Genomic DNA, 17866 nt, shown 5'->3' with positions numbered 1-17866 from the left:
AATCAACAAAGGAAACCTACTGTTGATGAATGTTTAGAGAGAGATAGGATTCACGTCCCAACCATAAGATGCCCAAGGTACTTTGAGTTTCATCTATATCTTCTTTTCATTCTACATCAAACAACTTATAATATTGTTCCACCTCTGCCTCCTTGTGGGAAATTCCTTTTCTTGCTACTCCTCCTCCAGTAAACATTGCTTTAGGCGTCCACCAGTGTGTTCCACAAACAAAAAATTCACCACCTCAACAAAGAATAAATCAAAATCTAGTTATGGAAATAGTTTTTAAACAATTAAATGAAGTAGTCGAATATCAAAATCCTTCACAACAACTAGTCCAGAAGGTCAAACCAAAACCCTGAGTAACAATCAACTTGTCCATGCGGTAATGCTCAAATGTTATAGGGTCAAGGGCATGTTGATCAAACACAATAAGAACAAGAAATTGATCAAACACAAGAGAACCAAGATGTTAATCAAATGCAAAAGGACCAAGATATTGATTGAACATAAGTCGATCAAGATCAAAGAGAATCTCAAACTGCTACTAACGAGAAAGAACAACCACAAGTTGTTTAAACTTCACAAAGTTTACAAACAGCCATTGATATTCCTTTTTTGACTACATCTACTATTATTCACCCTCAAATTGGAGATTATTCATCCAAAAACTCTAACACCATCATGCAAACTACTTGATCCTTTAAAATTCTTATTTGGCACAACATCTAGATTCACACCATCATGCAAACCACTCCTTTCATAAACCTGACTATTTTATTTTCTTGGTCTCCATACCTCCTCTTTCCCTTTCCCTTTCCCTTTACTTTTTCCTTTCCCTTTCCCTTTACCCTTACCCTTTCCATTTAGATTTTACCTTTTCCTTTCCCCTTTTGTTTACCTTGATCCTTCCCTGTTTCCTCTTCTAACACTTCTTCAATTGAATTATCTTAATCAATTCCAATATCATCCTATGAATCCTCAAAGTTTACTTCCGAAGAATTATCTTCACCAGCACCACCAATATCTTGTTACAGTCAAGTCCCTCATCTTCTTCCTAGATGTAGTCAAGTCCCTCATCTACTGCTTAATTGGAGTCAAAGCCAACATCTTCCTCCTGGTTACAGTCAAGTCCCCCATATTCTTCCTAGTTAAACTGAAGTCCCTCATCCAGTGCGTGATTGAAGTCAAAGCCAACATCTTCCTCCTGGTTATAGTCCAATCCTTCCACTTCTTCTTGATTGCAGTTAAGTCCCTCATTTGGTTCATTGTTCAAGTCAATTATAACATCTTCCTTAAGGTTATAGTCAAGTCCTTCATGTTCTTGCTAGTTACATTCAATTCCATTGTCAATTGTCGGGTTCAAATCAATGATCCCATCAACAATAGAATCTTGTTCTGCAGCAGTAGTCCCTCTTTCAATGGTCCACTACCCTCAGTGGTCCCTCCCTCATTACTCTCTTAACTAAATTTAGGGGTCTCATCTAACTTGTCTTTTACTTCATTATTCAACTCTTCCAATATGTCTTTTGCTACATTACTTACTTCATCCAAATTATCTTCTTGCACATCATCCCCTACCTTGTTATTTTCCAATACAACACATTCTTCTTCTTTTTCAATGGGTCATTCAACATTATACTCAAGTGAAAGTATTGGCTTTTCAATGATATCAGGTTGTGACAGTGGATGAAGAACGTATAAATGCACATTTCCATTAACCACTGCAATGGTTTTCATCCTCTTTGCACCCATGTCATCTTTTAATGGAACAATATCATTAATCTCAATTGCTTCATGATACCACAAGTTCTCCATTGCTGGGTATTCAAATCTTTCAAACCACTCAATATTTCAAGATAACTCTACTAATCACGGTCACATAATTCCGTAAAGTTAATAAACTAACCCGTATGATGCACAACACACTCAAACCTATTATCCATTCCATATCCAAGAGATATGATATATACAAAATAAGTGAAGAAGATGAAACAAACCTAAAGATACGATTTTTAATATGCTATAAAAATGTTAAGCTGCATGAAACATAACGTAAACATGCTATAACAATGTTAAGCTGAAGAAAACATAAAGCAAACACGCTTTAAACGTACCTTTTAAAGAATGGAAATGAACAATGTTTCTCTTCAAACGCCTTCTTCTTATGAGATTTCTAGGGTTTACACTTCCTCTTGTTATTTTCCAATACAACACATTCTTCTTCTTTTTCAATGGGTCATTCAACATTATACTCAAGTGAAAGTATTGGCTTTTCAATGATATCAGGTTGTAACAGTGGATGAAGAACGTATAAATGCACATTCCCATTAGCCTCTGCAATGGTTTTTATCCTCTTTGCACCCATGTCATCTTTCAATGGAACAATATCATTAATCTCAATTGCTTCATGATACCACAAGCTCTCCATTGCTGAGTATCCTAAATCTTTCAAACCACTCAACATTTCAAGATAACTCTACTAATCACGGTCACATAATTTCGTAAAGTTAATAAACTAGCCCGCATGATGCACAACACACTCAAACCTATTATCCATTCCATATCCAAGATATATGATATATACAAAATAAGTGAAGAAGATGAAACAAACATAAAGATACGATTTTTAATATGCTATAAAAATGTTAAGCTGCATGAAACATAACGTAAACATGCTATAACAATGTTAAGCTGAAGAAAACATAAAGCAAACACACTTTAAACGTACCTTTTAAAGAATGGAAATGAACAATGTTTCTCTTCAAAAGCCTTCTTCTTATGAGATTTCTAGGGTTTACACTTCCTCTTCATCTTCACACTTTAGAACAAGGATTTTTTTCTATCTTCACACTTCTGAACAAGGGTTTGCGTCTATATTCAAACTTTAGAACAAAGATTTTCTTCTTTTTGGGAAAGTTAGGGTTTCTTCGTCTCTCTCACTTTGTATTCTTTTCGACTCCTTTAAATAAATGACTGAAGTAAAACTATTAATGGAATTAAAAGACTAAAACATGTATTAAACCTATTCTTAAGGGTATGTTTGGTTCAACAGGGGTAGGGAGGGGAGGAATTTTAATAAAGGGGAGGGGAATAGAGGGGAGGTGAGTGAATGTATTTTAATTAAATGTCTGTTTGGTTCAAAAGAGGGGGAGAGAAGGAGGGAGAATTTTTAATCAATTATATGTTTGGTTCATAAGGGGATGTGAGGAATTTTAAAATTAAATTACCTTTTAACCCTTAAAATGTTATAACATTCATTCTAAATAAAATACAAAACAAAGTGATATTCACAAAAAAGGAAAAGAAAATTGTCCATTCATAAACAACAGAGATAATCAAATACAAAATATTTAATATTTTAAATACTCTAAAATATATTAAAGTGCAACTAAAATATTGATAAATTTCAACAATAATTATATGATCCCCGGTCATATGAACCATTTTCTCATCTTAATGATCCATATAATATTTATAAAATTAAATTCTAAATAATATATAACTCATTTACTACAATTATATATTGATATGTAATACAACACAATAACTTATAAAACTATTAAGTTCTTAAAAACAAAATAATAAATGAAAATGAACAAAATAAAACACATAAAAAAATAAACATTGAGTCATATTAAAAATAATAATAGAGTTGCCGTGAAAAATAGAGGAGTTATAGTAAAAAGATAAAAATTAACATATAATATTTATTAAATCTAATTTAGGATTTTAATAAAAAAAAAGAGAGTAATATATAACAAAAAAATAGATCTTTTCATAACTTTTTTCTCTCTTTCCCTCCAAATCCTCCGATTAAGAAAAACAAAAAAAATTCTCCAAAAGAGAATCTAGTTATCTTTAATCTTCTTCCTTCTTTCATGAAAAATTGAACAAAACATACTTAACTTAAAATATTTTCTCCCCTTCATTCTCCTTAAAAAAACCAACCAAACAAATCCTAAAACAAAAGGAAAATGGATTTACAAAATAATAAAGTGGATTTGAAACCTGTAGTTGATATACATGTGACGTGGAGCATGACCTAGGCTTACATGGACAAAAGAACTCTGGCTCAATGTGGAAGCTACCTGGATGTTACCTTGCACAAGATAAATCTAGGTCTGTTCAGAAAATGTTTCTCCAATAAAACCAAAGGTTAAGGTTAGGTATGATTTTTTAAGCCTTTTGATATTGAATTGTAACCTTTTAGTTTCTCTTTGGTCAAGTTCCTGTCTCTTCTATTTTCAACTTGGCCAACTTGGATATCCATTAATTCCCCTTGGAAACACTTTTGACTTCAAATTAACTTTTCAATTATAAATAAGATTAAATATCAAAACTATAGGGATTTTCGTAGGGTGAAGATTGCCCCTACTTATAAAGACATATTCAGGTTATATATTGTCTGATGTGAGACTTTTAACACATTCTCTCACGCCCAGAACTAGACAATTGGAGCGTGGAAATAAATGGTAGGTGTCCGATAACGAGAACCATAGAAAGTGGATCACCAGATCTTAAACGAGACTCTGATACCATGATATCATAATAAAAAATGTGGTTGGACCTAACTCAACCCTAACAACAAAATTAAAGTTTACCACTACAGTATTTTACATTTTTTTAAGAGTGAAGACCCATTTTGGTCCCTCACAAAAACTACAGAACCCAAATTAGTCCTCCACAAAAAATAGGACCCGATTTAATCCCTTACAAAATATAACCGGGTCATATTAGTCCTTCTGGGGATATTTTATTCAAACCGATTTTTTCTTCCACTTTTAAACTGTGACTGGACCGCCAAGTCGTATTTTATTTTTCATTTTTTAAATACTAAATTGATTTTTATTTTTAATTTCGATTTTATTTTTAAACAATTCAGATTTTAAAATACAAAAAAAAGATAAGATTTGTATGATTTATAGTAATATTAAACAACGTGTAATAAATATTTGATTAAGATTTAAGAAAAACCACTATGCCAACGTACACTTGTGACAAATAATTTGCATGATTTATAGTAATATTAAACAATTCTAAATTTAAAATATAAAATATAAAATTTGTACCCATGAGGTCTCAAACTCAAGTCCCTTCAAATTTAATGATAGTCACTTCACTGTAAATATGAAAAGTGATTTAAGAGCGGGTGAATCAGTTAGATTAATCGGTATTAGTGAATTTTTCTCGATTATGAATGTTAGCAATATTGTTCTAATTTTTTCGAAATTGTTATAATAGTTTCAAAAAATCAAAACATTGTTAACATTCATTATCGAGAAAAATTCACTAATATCAATTAATCTAATTCATGCAACCCGTCTTAGATTACTTTTCATATTTACAATAAAGTGACTACCATTTAATTTGAAGGGACTTGGGTTTGAGACCCCATAGGTATCAAAATTTATATTTTTTGTTTTAAATTCAGAATTGTTTAATATTACTATAAATCATGTCAATTATTTGTCATCAATGTATGTTGATATAGTGGTAAAAGCATAGGATGTGACCTAAATGTCTTGAGTTCGATTCCTTCTCAGAACAAATCTTATCTTTTTTTATATTTTAAAATCTGAATTGTTTAAAAATAAAATCGAAATTAAAAATAAAAATCAATTTAGTATTTAAAAAATGAAAAATGAAAAATAAAATACGACTTGGCGGTCCAGTCACGGTTTAAAAGTGGAAGAAAAAACCGGTTTTGGAAAAAATATCCCCAGAAGGACTAATATGACCCGGTTATATTTTATAAGGGATTAAATCGGGTCCTATTTTTTGTGGAGGACTAATTTGGGTTCTGTAATTTTTGTGAGGGACCAAAATGGATCTTCACTCTTTTTTTAAATATAAATTGTGTGTGTGAAAGTGGGACTCATGAGTTTAAACTCTTGGCACTATTGACTAGCTCCTTGTACTAACTCCATATATAAATGCTCGCCGCCATCTTTATTTCATTTCAATGTGTAATAAATATTTGATTAAGATTTAAGAAAAACATAGTTTAATGAAGATGGTTACAAAACATCATTGTCAATAGTGAAGCCATTTGGATGTAGCAACAGAAAACAGGTCCAAGAGGAATGAATATTTGGCCATCAAGTAATTTTGCCACCTTCTCGGAAGTTTCTTTACCTTGCACACTAGCTGCCAACATTGACTTTACCTTACTGTCTCTCCCTTTACCATTGTTCAATATTTAGTAAGTTTTGGCTGATTCAAAATAAAACAAGGGGAGAAAAGTTGAGTGAAAATGACATAAATACATATATTTTGTCCAATTTTGTCTTGACGAATTTCTATCATTCAAATTTGTCTTAACCATTTTTTATCATTTTAAAATCTAATATTTGATTCTTTTCTAAATATGTTAATTTGCTCATGATAAAAAAGTGGCATTAGAGTTTCTTTCGGTCTCTCTTGATTTCTTACGAGATATCTTTGTTGTTAAATATGAGCTACAATCTATTTTGACTCTGGTTGAAGATAAATTATCGTATTGTGATTATTTTTTCTCTAATAAAAAAATATCTCCTTTCTTAGCTATAATTTTGTTGGTCACGTTAGAAATATGTCTTAAAATTTCTAAGTGATGAAGAGAAAAAACATTTTCGAGATTGTAAGAAATCAATAAACCAAAACACAACAAAAATATCGACAGAAGACGTCAGAGTCATGAAGGAAGGTTTGACACGTGTTGAATATGATTCGGGTTATTCGTGAATATCGAATTTGTTCGGTTCAATTCATAGATCCATTCATTGTTAAAATATTTAAATAAATATTATAAGATATCTATAATATTTGTTAATATAAAAATATTATAAAATATTTGGGAATTTTCATAAAAAATATTATAAAACATTTATAAAAAAATTGGGAATTTTTTTTTTTATCTTCTGGACTCTAAGCTATATTGATTGATATATTTTTTGGAATTTTTTTTGGATAAAATAAAATAATGTTTGGCGCATTCTTAATCATCATTGTTTGGTTATGTGATTTAAAGAAGTTAAAAACAAAACATGACTAAAATGGTTGAAAACATACCTATCAACTCTAGTGACTCTCTGAAAAGATGTTAGTGGCAAGATAATCATAAACAAGAGTAATGAGAAAATGATCAATTATTATTATTATTGATAAAGAAACCGCTACAAATTCAAAATCATTCTCAAGGTAATAGTTGAACTACAAAAAGTTGTAGCTTTCAGAATTGGTCGTTATTCCAACCACATGATCTGAGGAAGTGCACCCAGTCCTCATCAGCATCTGAGTCAAATTCAATTTCTTCAGTTGGATTCTTCTTCTTGAGTTTCTTCATCCTTGACACTGAAGTCCTTCCTACCACAGATGCTCCGACAAATGTGTTTGCACATTCAGTGAAAGTGATCCTATCATCTTTTTTGGAGGAGTCTTTCTTAGAAGAAGTGGCTTCAATGGCCTTGTTGACTTCTTGGAGGAGCCTCACTTAGAAATCTCAGATGATTTTTCCATATTGTCTGTTTTGAGAAGAGCTAGTTGGAAGAAAGAGGAATATGACCCTGCTAGTAAGGAAAATTCGCTTTTATAGAGGGTTTAGGATAAAGCAAAATCAACTTTGGTTGTTGTACACCAATGGAGAAAGGAGAGAGATATATTCTTGGTTAAACACTTTTCTTTAGCCTTGACTGCTTTGATTCTCTCAAAGGCTCAATTACTAAAACAAGATTGGACCTTCTAAAGATTTGGAGTTGTTCTCAACCATTCTAGCCAAGTTTCATTTTTCCAAATGTTTTGATAAAAAAACATTTTTCAAAGGATTTATATTTTTTATTGATGACAAATGAGGTGCAATGGATATGATATTAACTCATTTTTATACAGATTTGGTAAACTTAAAAACCTTTAAACATGAGGATATGTTTCTTTTCTCTTTCTGATCTTACCGAGATCAGACGATCGTCTTGACCTGTGAATTTCTTTCTGGTCGGTCCAAAGATGAGGAGGGGGTACCTGAAATACACTCATATTCCAAAGTAAGGTTCTGAGTAAAAGCAAGTGAGTAAAGTGAGAATGAATGAATTACCTGAGCCTATTATGAAAGAGGGTACTTATAGCCCCCAACGTTGGACCTAGATCTACCGTTTTGGGCTGGATTAGTGGAGGCCCAGAACTATATACTTCCAGGATCCTACGTGGTAGGGCAGAGTCAGGGCGTGACTCTCATCCTGGATGGACTGCTCGTAGAGTTTGGAGGCGGAAGACCGAATCTCCCCCTAGGTAGTTGACCACATGCTCTACATGGGGCATGTGGGTTGGAGCTCTCCAACGGTCACAAGGAAGCGGGTGTTGCATTGGGCCTTTACGCTAGATTGGGCCCTGGCCGACGATGGGTCTGCTCGCGGGCCCAGACCAAAACACCTTCTTTATATTTTTGTTGATGACAAAAAGGGAGTAAGATAATAAGCTCTGGATCTGACTTAAATTTTGATGTGTTATATATATTATGCTTTAAAAATTAATCTAGATAAAACTTAGAGGGGAACTTACAAACTTATCCCTTAGGAGTATCAAACTCAGCGAGAGCTTACAAACCTCAGACCCTGGAGTCAGTTTATTAATTAAATAAACAAACCATTATTTTTAAATACTTATGTTTGCCATCATCATAAAGGGAGGAGATTGTTGAAAAAAATTGGTTTGTACCATATTCCTAAGGTTTTGATGATAACAAAGTATTTAAAGAACAATTGGGTATACTAACTTGTGTTCAAGTGTCCAGGACCATAGACTAAAAATTTGTGATATAAGTTAAGTTCTAACATTGAAGTTGAAAATTTGAAGAGAAGTTTAAAGATATGAATCTGAAGGATCCACTACTAGAAATTTGGCCTACGGCCACGCTAAAATTGTCCACAGCTCAGAAACTGTGGCCACATATATGATTTGGCCATGGTTATCAAAGCGTAGACGTATGTTATAGAATATTGAATCCGGAGTATGAAACTGTGGCCTTTACTTCAATTGCCACGGTTAGACAACTGCAGATATTTTTAGCCGCAAAGGAAAACCGCGGCCTTATAATTTTCACTTCAAACTGTGGCCCAACCCTAAAAAAATATATCCCTCCAAACTTTCCCTCTTTTTTTTGGTTTCCCTCTCATAATTATTTTCTTTTATAATTTTTTTAGATTAAAAAAGTAAAAGGAAAATTGAAATGATAAATACACAAACCCTAAAATCAATTGAGCTCTCTCTTTCTTCTCTTTCCCAAACACACGGTGCCGCTCAACATATCAGATTCAACTCAACATCTCAGATCCAAATTTCTTCTTCCCACAAACTTCAGAATCACGTTCTCACTTCTCTCCAAGAACCCTAATTTCGTATTCCCCAATTTCTTCTTCCTTCACCAATCTAAGAACCCTAATTTTGTATTCAACTCAACAATCAGTTCAACAACACATCATCACAACCTTCTCTTCGGATTCAGATCGAGCAACATCGGATCCGCATCATTCAACATCACGCAAGACATTCACACGGTTCAACACGCATTCAACGCTCAACCCACACAATTTCTGCCCTCTGCAGCTTCCTTCGATTGCTCCAACAACACTACTGCACGCGACGAATTCGACCTACAATCACACGGTAATCTCTTTCGTTTCTATTTTAAGTTATTCTAATTGTTGTTGTTGCAAATATTGGAAATCTTGTGATTAATCCTGCAGATCCTCATGCTAATGAGCCTAAGCGCATCACAAGGTTCTGTTTTTATATTTTTTATTAAAGTTAAATTATTTAATTACTAAATTATTGTTAACTCATGTTTATCATTTTGTTTTGTTGAAGGAATCAATTAGCTGCTATTGCTCAAGCAGCATAGAAGAACAAGGTGTGTTTTTAATCTGTTATTAAGTTTGTTTTGTTATATTTTGATGGTATTTTCTTGAAAGGCTGTATTTTTTAATCTGTTTTGATGGAATTTGAATGATGTTGTAGATAGTAGTGCCTGATGTTGTCAATGGAAACTTTGTTGCTGCGAAAAAGATGGAACAAGCTCAGAAACCTACTGAAGTGAAAGAGAAACAGCCTCCTAAAGGAAGAAAGTTAAGAGAAAGATCTAAGATAAATGTCAGGACATTTAGTTCAGTTCTTTCAGCTAGAAGCAAGGTTAATACCTAACCCTTTTTCATGTGAACTCTGGTTTTGTATTTAGGATGTTGTTTTTCAATGTAGACTGATAGAAGTATGGTTTTTTTGTTTTTGATTGTTAAAGTCAGGCTGTTGGTAGAAATGTGCCAAATGATATGGTAATGAACATTGATGCAACTGACAAGGATAGTGAATTGGCTGCAACTGAGTACATTGATGATATTTATAAGTTTTACAAACTCAGCGAAGTAATGTTCTGTTCTATGTTTTGTTTTATGTACATTGATGATAGTTTCTTATTCCATGTTATCTAATATTGTAAATTTGATGATTGGCGCAGGATGACTGTCCTGTACATGATTACATGGTTTCTCAGCCTGATATAAATGCCAAGATGAGAGCGATTCTTGTTGATTGGTACGGATTTAAATATTATAAACTTCTAGCCTCACTTGATATTCTCTATAATGGTTTCTCCGAAAAAACCAACCAGTTTATGGAGATTGTTACATGAGATACATGTTGATCTCTCCCAGCGAAATAAACAGAACTTAAGGTGTTTTTTTGAAGCTGGTTTCTACCCTTTACTTTTTTCAACTGTTTATTTTTATCTTACTTAATGTATCAGATTATGGCTTGAATCAAAGGTTGATTTTTATCTAGGAAGGAAGTTTGGTTTACATTCCCTAGGCAAGATGAAGCAGTAAAATTTGCCAAAGAACAAGAAGATGTTCATCTCTTTAGTTACCAAGATCACTTTAATGGCCAGAGAAGGTTCCTTGTGTCTACTTATACAGAATTCTGGCGAAGGTCTCCAACTTTGAGACTTATGGAGCACACTGTTGCTGTGAAGGCCATTGCTTGGTCGCCTCACCAGATCAACGGAGACTATGCAAATGACTATAACATATCAGCCAATGGTTCATTTTCTGTTGAGTTTCTGTTTAGCAGTATAGACAGCATGGAATTGGTTTGTTATATCTATTTTTGTTTTTCTGCTCAAGGTTGTTTGGTAGCGTAGCATTGTTTGGTATTGGTGTTTTTGGTATGTCCTTAAGACTGATTAATTCAGTTTTCCGTATATAGGTATGCAGGTGTAACACCATTACCACCTTCTATTCTTAGTTGTGTAAGTGTTGTTGACAGCAGCACACAGACATTGCTACTAGTGAATGAGCCTTTGGATCTCATACGACTCAATCTCGATGAACGTATCTATGTCAAACTCCGTTCTGACAGAGAGCTTCGTGGCAAGCTTCATGTAACTTCTTCTTTTTCTTTTTATCTCTCGTTTCTTATTACACTTTTTTAGTAGCTGTTTTTCAATTTGATCTTCGATTTGCAGGCTTTTGATCAGCATCTTAATATGATTCTTGGTGATGTTGAAGAAATTGTTACCACTGTTGAAATTGATGATGAGACGTATGAAGAAATTTTTAGGGTAAGCACTTTTTATTTACTGTTCTGCTAACCTAATTGGATGCAAAAATTGAAATTTGTATTTGTTTATTATTATTTGTTAATAATAATGGCCATTTTTACGGAAGTATTATATAACTAAAACTCTCCAATTCAAGTTACTCAAAAAGTGAATTAGTTTAGTGTTTTAGAGAACTTTGGAAATATTCCAAATCATGCTCCTCATTTTAGAAACTTTGAATAAAATTTGGTTGTGGAAACATCTTTTGGAAACGAGTGCACCTAAATGTTGTGCATATTGATGAGTATAATAGTAAAAGTTAGTCACTTCTAGCTACTTTTAAAACTAGATTATTGGCTTTTTCTTTCCACTATTGGTCTTGTGTTTTCAAGACTTTGATATCAACTAAGTTGTTACCTGACTATTTGCTTGACCGAGTATAATGAAAATTGTCTTACCTGACTATTTTTTTTGTTTTGTTTTTATTCTCCCTAAAAATTTAATAATCTTCAGTAATAGATTTCTCCTTGCCTCTGGCAAGTTTCAAGAAGTCTATTTTTGGTACCAAGATTGGGTGAATATGTGCCTACTATTGCCTATGAAGTAGTTAAAGGTACAAGTTTGTATCCTTAAAGTGTTTTATCAGGGACGTTTCTCCTTCACAAAATTCAGGATATGGGAAACAGACCGACAGAAACTTCTGTCACTTCAAGCCAACACCTTCCTTACATTATTAAGTCACCAGATAGATCTGACATTTGAAGAATGTGAGCAGCACTTCTCTTTCACCTATGTTCCTTCCCTCTCAAGCTAAACATTGCAAGTCTGCTACTTTTTGGTTCTAAGCAGCTTGTAACATTTTCGATGCTACTTTTTTGGTTCTAAGCAGCTTGTAACATTTTCGAAAAATAGAAAGAAATATGAAAAGGGTGTAAATGTGAATATGATCAAATCAAGTACTATATCTTATGACCTTAGAGGATATGATGTTTAGATTCTTTGTTAGATCATAAGTCTTTCTTTTTAATCAGCACATGTGTTTTGTTTGTCTAACTCAATTGATATAACCAATGTAATTGCTTGGATTTATGAAGTTCGGTCTTAAATTTAGATTTTTTTTATCAGCTCTTTGCTTATATATGTAAGCAACATACATGTAAAATAGAATTTACCATTGATGAATAGTTTAGAAAAAATGCTATTTACTTATTCTTTAAATTTAATTATATATCAGCTCTATTGACGTTAATGTTAATTTGCTTGTAATTAATTAGATTCTAATCATCAATATCATTTTTAATATATATATATATATATATATATATATATATATATATATATATATATATATATATATATATATATAATGACATATTTATATAATGATACAGAAATAAACTGTGGCAAGATAAATGGTTTAGAATGCATAACATATAATCACGGTTTTAAATTTGTGGTCATAACCAAACCGTGGCTATATCTTGAACCAAAACTGTATCGTAAACGTTAAATTGAAACCGTGGCTTTACCATATAGCCACAGTTTTGCAGTCATGGCAAATACAAACCGCGGCCTTAATCAAACTACCTAAACCGTGGCCTAAAAAAGCCACGGTTGTAAAAAAGGCGTGGTCTATACCAAAAAACTGTGGACTTTACTTTAGGCCACGGCCGTATACTCCACAGTTGGATTTCCATGGCCAAACCGTGGCCTAAGCGTTACGCCACGGTTATTTTGCATATAGCCTCGGTTTTCTGGGCGTGGCAGGAGGCCTTTTTTCCTGTAGTGATCAGAATCTGAAAACCAGACTCTAAAGAGGTGAAATTTTGAAGATTAAACTCTAAAGAAAGTCAACCTCTGAAGGTCCAGATTCTGAAGAGGGGTCAATTTCTGAAGACTCAAACTCCGAAGAAGGTCAACCTCTTAAGATTCTAAAGACTCATAAGTCAGTCAAAGTTTTAGGATCAAGAAACTTTGATAGGTCACTATCAGACTAAGGGATCAAATTGTCTTTATCTGATCACGTGAAAATTCAAGTTCAAAGACAACAAGGATGAAACATATAATTCCTTTTGAAGCTAAATATTTTCAAAAGAATTTTTCGCAAGCATTAACCATTTGAAGAAACGTCTCAACATATTTGATGAAAGCTTCACATAGATTCACTTGTGCGAGAAGTCTTCTCCAATCTCTTATGTTTATCTATTTAAGGGACCGAAGACTTAAAGAAAAGCTACAGATCGAATGAACTATTGACAGACAAAGACTTGTTACTCTGTCAAATCAAAAGCACAAGTTCAAATTTAAAATTTATTAACACTCGTACATTCTTAAAAATTCTTAAGTATTAAGAGTCTTTTGTATTGTATCTTGTTTACACCTCTGATTGTATATCAAGTGTAACTCTTAAACAATCTCATATGCAAGTTAGATTGTAAGAAGTCTCTTGTTTGTGTGCTTGAGCATATGAAAATCTCTTACCCGTGTTCCTGAGCGTTAGAAGTATCTTACTTAAGAGTTTGAGCATTGGAAGTCTCTTGCTTGTGTACTTGAGCATTGGAAGTCTCTTATTTATGTGCTTGAGAATTTGTAATTAGATTTGTAATTAGTGGGCTTGAGTTATAATATAGTAGTCCACGATACCTAAGAGCCTTATAGAGACGGATTGGTTATAAATTTTAAAGGGAAAAGTATTTAAACAAAAAAACATAATAATCAATAGTCTCTTAAACACGGGACTTGTAAGGGAGATATTGTTATGAAAGAACATACAAGTCCACAATCACAGAATCATTAGAGACAAAAGAGCGACGGGTTTGCGAAATTAAGTGGTTAAGGATAGTTTTTGTCAAAGTTGTTTGATTATGGGGAACAACAGTAAATAAATGATTATAAGAGATTCCATCTAGTGCTATTAAAGGAGAATTCCTTGTGATTTGTTGAATGAAAAGCTCCCTGATTTTTCACACCTGAGGGTCTTGAGATCATTATGTTACATTTGAGTTTTAACTTTTAAGAACCATCTTCATTGTTGCCATCTAAAGATGTCATTCATTGTCTTGGTTTCCAACATGCATCTATACCACCCAATGTAGTTGTTACTTGCGATTACCATTACTTTTTTGAATAAAAATGCAAATATTCTTTGGTGTTTGTTAACTTAAGGAAATTCTTTAATTAGCTCATGTAAATCCAAAGCCTCCAAATAATAGCATGAATTTCTAACTTCATTGTTTGTACTCTACTTGAATTTAAATTTTCAACCTAAACCAGTCTTTCAGAACCGCCTAAAACAAAACTTTCCAACTTGGATAAAAAGACACATATCATGCACAACATGACACATGTGTACCAATGATCCAACACACGTGTAGAAGAAAGCAAGTGTCACACATGCTACTCTACACGTTTTTTTTTCACTTGTAGTGTTGATACACAATCTGTCTTTTTCTCACTTCTTATTACTCAAAATACTTCAACATATCCAATCTTTGCTTATAACTATCGTTGAATTCAAGATCTTCTTTTCAACTTGTCATTTTCATCACACCTTTTAAGTTCAGTTTAGTACAGCTACTAAGTAAGGAAGAGCTATGTCTGGTGTGTCAATGGCAGTGGCTGGTGATACAAATGAAACAGATAAAAGACAACAATATGGAAGCATGACAATGATGGGTTCATTACGTGTAATAGAGCTACAACTTGTGGCTTTTGTATTGGTTTTCTCAGCAAGTGGTCTTGTCTCACTTTTTGATCTACTCTTTCCTGTCTTTGTCTCTATCTATCTATTAGCACTTTCACGTTTTGTTTTTCCATCATACACTCATGGAGTGTCCCAAACTATTTTCCATGGCAGCAAGGCTTTTCGAGTCTATGTTATTGTTGGAACAATATTGGGTTTGTTCTTGCCTCTGGCTTATGTTTTGGGTGGATTTGGTAGAGGGGATAAGCATGCTGTGAAATCTGCAAGTCCACACTTGTTTTTGATCTCTTTTCAAATACTCACTGAAAATATAATAACTGGGTTGTCAATGTTTTCACCTCCTGTTAGAGCATTGGTGCCTTTGATGTATACAGTGAGGAGGATCTTTGTGGATATTAATTGGATACATGATGTCTGGCTCAACATCATTTTGTCACCAAATGCACACATTAAGGTTACTTCCATTTATGAATGTGACATGTTTTGTAACTTTGATGTATTCAGGTATGCGTATATTGGAAATGATTTGCAATTTTTATGCATGTGCAGGACAAGGCATGGTTTTGGTTTGGGAGGGTTCTGGCTGTTGTCAATCTGGTTTATTTCTCCATCAATCTCTTTGGATTCTTGATTCCAAGGTTCCTTCCAAGGGCTTTCAAGAGGTATTTCCAAGAGAGGGAAGAGATCTATGCCAAGGCTGCTGAGGACAAACCACATGTACCAAAGAGAAAGACAATAAATTTATGTCTTTAATTTGCTCAACATCTCTTGCTATTTTAAATAGATTAGCACTTTTCTTTCCCTTGAAGAGAAGCATGTCAATAATTCTTGGCTTCATTTTCTCATTATTATTTCTCGTATATATAAAGGTTACAGGGCTATATCGGTAATTACACTAAATAAATACATTTAAACTAATTCCTATTCACATCCCCCTCAAATTGATGCTGCTTGTCAATGAGCATCAATTTGCTAACAAGAAACTGATGACGTGGACGCGGAACAACCTTGGTAAGAATATCTGCAATCTGCAACTGAGTACTGACATGAGGAAGTGATATTATTTTGTCATCATAAGCGTCACAGATTGAGTGACAATCAACTTCAATATATTTGGTGCGTTCATGAAAAACAGGATTCGCAACAATTTGGATGGCACTTGTATTGTCAGCATAAAGTGAAGTTGGCTCTATTTGAGGAAATCCAAGTTCAGTCAAAAGACCACGAAGCCAAATTATTTCTGAACAAGCAGCAGACATGGCACGATACTCAGATTCAGTAGAAGATTTAGAGACTCTCGCTTGTTTCTTACTTTTCCATGAGATCAATGAAGAGCCAAGAAACATGCACCAACCAGTGACAGATCGTCGAGTATCAGGGCACCCTGCCCAATCGGCATCACTATAAGCACTCAATTTAGGAGGAACGCCAGTAGGAAAGAATAAACCACGATGAGAGCTTCCCTTCAAGTAACGAATTATACGTCGAACTGCTGCCAAGTGTAGGTTGCGAGGAGAGTGCATGAATTGTCTTACTTGTTGAACAGCAAATGATATGTCAGGGCGAGTAATAGTCAAGTAATTAAGGCTACCCACGAGTTGACGATACAATAAGGGATCATGAAATAGATCACCATCATCACGATGATATTTAACATTAACCTCAAGAGGAGTATCTACTGGATTAGCCAATTGCAGACCAGTCATAGAAATTAAATCGGTGGCATACTTGTGTTGATGGAGGAATATGCCCTTGGATGTAGAATGAACCTCAAGACCAAGAAAATAATGCAAATTACCAAGATCTTTCATATGAAACGCTGCTTGTAACTGTTGTTTAAGGCTTTGAATGGAAGCATGATCAGAACCAGTAATAATCATATCATCAACATACAGAAGAAGTAAGACAATTCCAGTAGATGTTCTATGAATAAATAGAGAAGAATCGTACTGACTCTGAGTAAAGGAAAACCCAAGTAGAGTGGAGCGAAATTTTTTATACCATGCTCTAGGCGCTTGTTTCAAACCGTATAAAGAGCGTTTGAGCTTGCACACACCCTTAGATGACGGAAATAAACCTTGAGGAGGAGTCATATAAATATCTTCCGCTAGGTCACCATGAAGAAAAGCATTTTTCACATCTAATTGATGAAGAGTCCACCCGTTAGAAGCAGCTATAGAGAGTACCGTACGAACAGATGTCATTTTGGCAACCAGTGCAAATGTCTCATCTTAATCAATTTCATATTCCTGCTTGTTTCCTAAGGCAACCAAGCGAGCCTTGAAACGGTTAAGGGACCCATCAGAATTCAATTTCACAGAATACACCCATTTGCAGCCAATGTGTTTAACATCAGGAGGACAGGACACAATATCTCATGTGAAATTCTCTTGAAGAGCTTGAAGTTCCTCATTCATTGCTTTTATCCAACGTACATCTTTAACAGCCTGTGAATAGCAAGTAGGAATAGATATGCTAGAGAGTGTGGCAGTTAGAGAAGTATGTGAGGAATCATACCTGTCTGGTGAATATCTATCTGGTGCTCGAGATATTCGACCAGAACGTCGTGGTTCAACCATTACAGGATCAGGTGGCGGTTC

At 33.8% G+C, this 17866-nt stretch overlaps 3 protein-coding genes across 5 annotated transcripts; all 3 read left to right on the top strand.

Annotated features, from left to right (window-relative positions):
* Positions 1-9226: 9226 nt before the first annotated feature.
* LOC131607642 (G2/mitotic-specific cyclin-2-like) lies at positions 9227-11263 on the top strand. Of its 3 annotated transcripts, none has more exons than XM_058879616.1 (6): positions 9227-9639; positions 9720-9753; positions 9841-10161; positions 10272-10391; positions 10484-10560; positions 10807-11263. In XM_058879616.1, exons 3-6 carry the CDS (start codon positions 10039-10041, stop codon positions 11162-11164), a joined length of 678 nt encoding a protein of 225 aa, XP_058735599.1. In that variant the 5' UTR covers positions 9227-9639; positions 9720-9753; positions 9841-10038; the 3' UTR covers positions 11165-11263. The 3 variants fall into 3 exon arrangements, with proteins under 3 accessions (XP_058735599.1, XP_058735601.1, XP_058735600.1); XM_058879618.1 differs by having other exon boundaries at positions 10268-10391; XM_058879617.1 differs by lacking the exon at positions 9720-9753 and having other exon boundaries at positions 9852-10161.
* On the top strand, positions 11231-12699 carry LOC131605649 (sm-like protein LSM3B; the record flags this gene model as incomplete). The annotated part of the gene is made up of 3 exons (XM_058877982.1): positions 11231-11404; positions 11489-11584; positions 12236-12699. Coding segments are annotated over 3 exons (360 nt in total), but the record flags the coding sequence as incomplete, so codon positions are not given.
* Positions 12700-15096: 2397 nt separating this feature from the next.
* On the top strand, positions 15097-16111 carry LOC131607639 (uncharacterized). Its single transcript, XM_058879615.1, has 2 exons — positions 15097-15720; positions 15816-16111. The coding sequence occupies exons 1-2, from the start codon at positions 15157-15159 to the stop codon at positions 16017-16019; spliced, it is 768 nt and encodes a 255-aa protein (XP_058735598.1). The 5' UTR covers positions 15097-15156; the 3' UTR covers positions 16020-16111.
* Positions 16112-17866: the final 1755 nt, after the last annotated feature.

This window comes from Vicia villosa, linkage group LG5, assembly GCF_029867415.1.
Source record: "Vicia villosa cultivar HV-30 ecotype Madison, WI linkage group LG5, Vvil1.0, whole genome shotgun sequence".
Taxonomy (NCBI): domain Eukaryota; kingdom Viridiplantae; phylum Streptophyta; class Magnoliopsida; order Fabales; family Fabaceae; genus Vicia; species Vicia villosa.
Note: the sequence above shows the minus strand (reverse complement) of the source record. Positions and strands in the feature narration are given on the sequence as shown.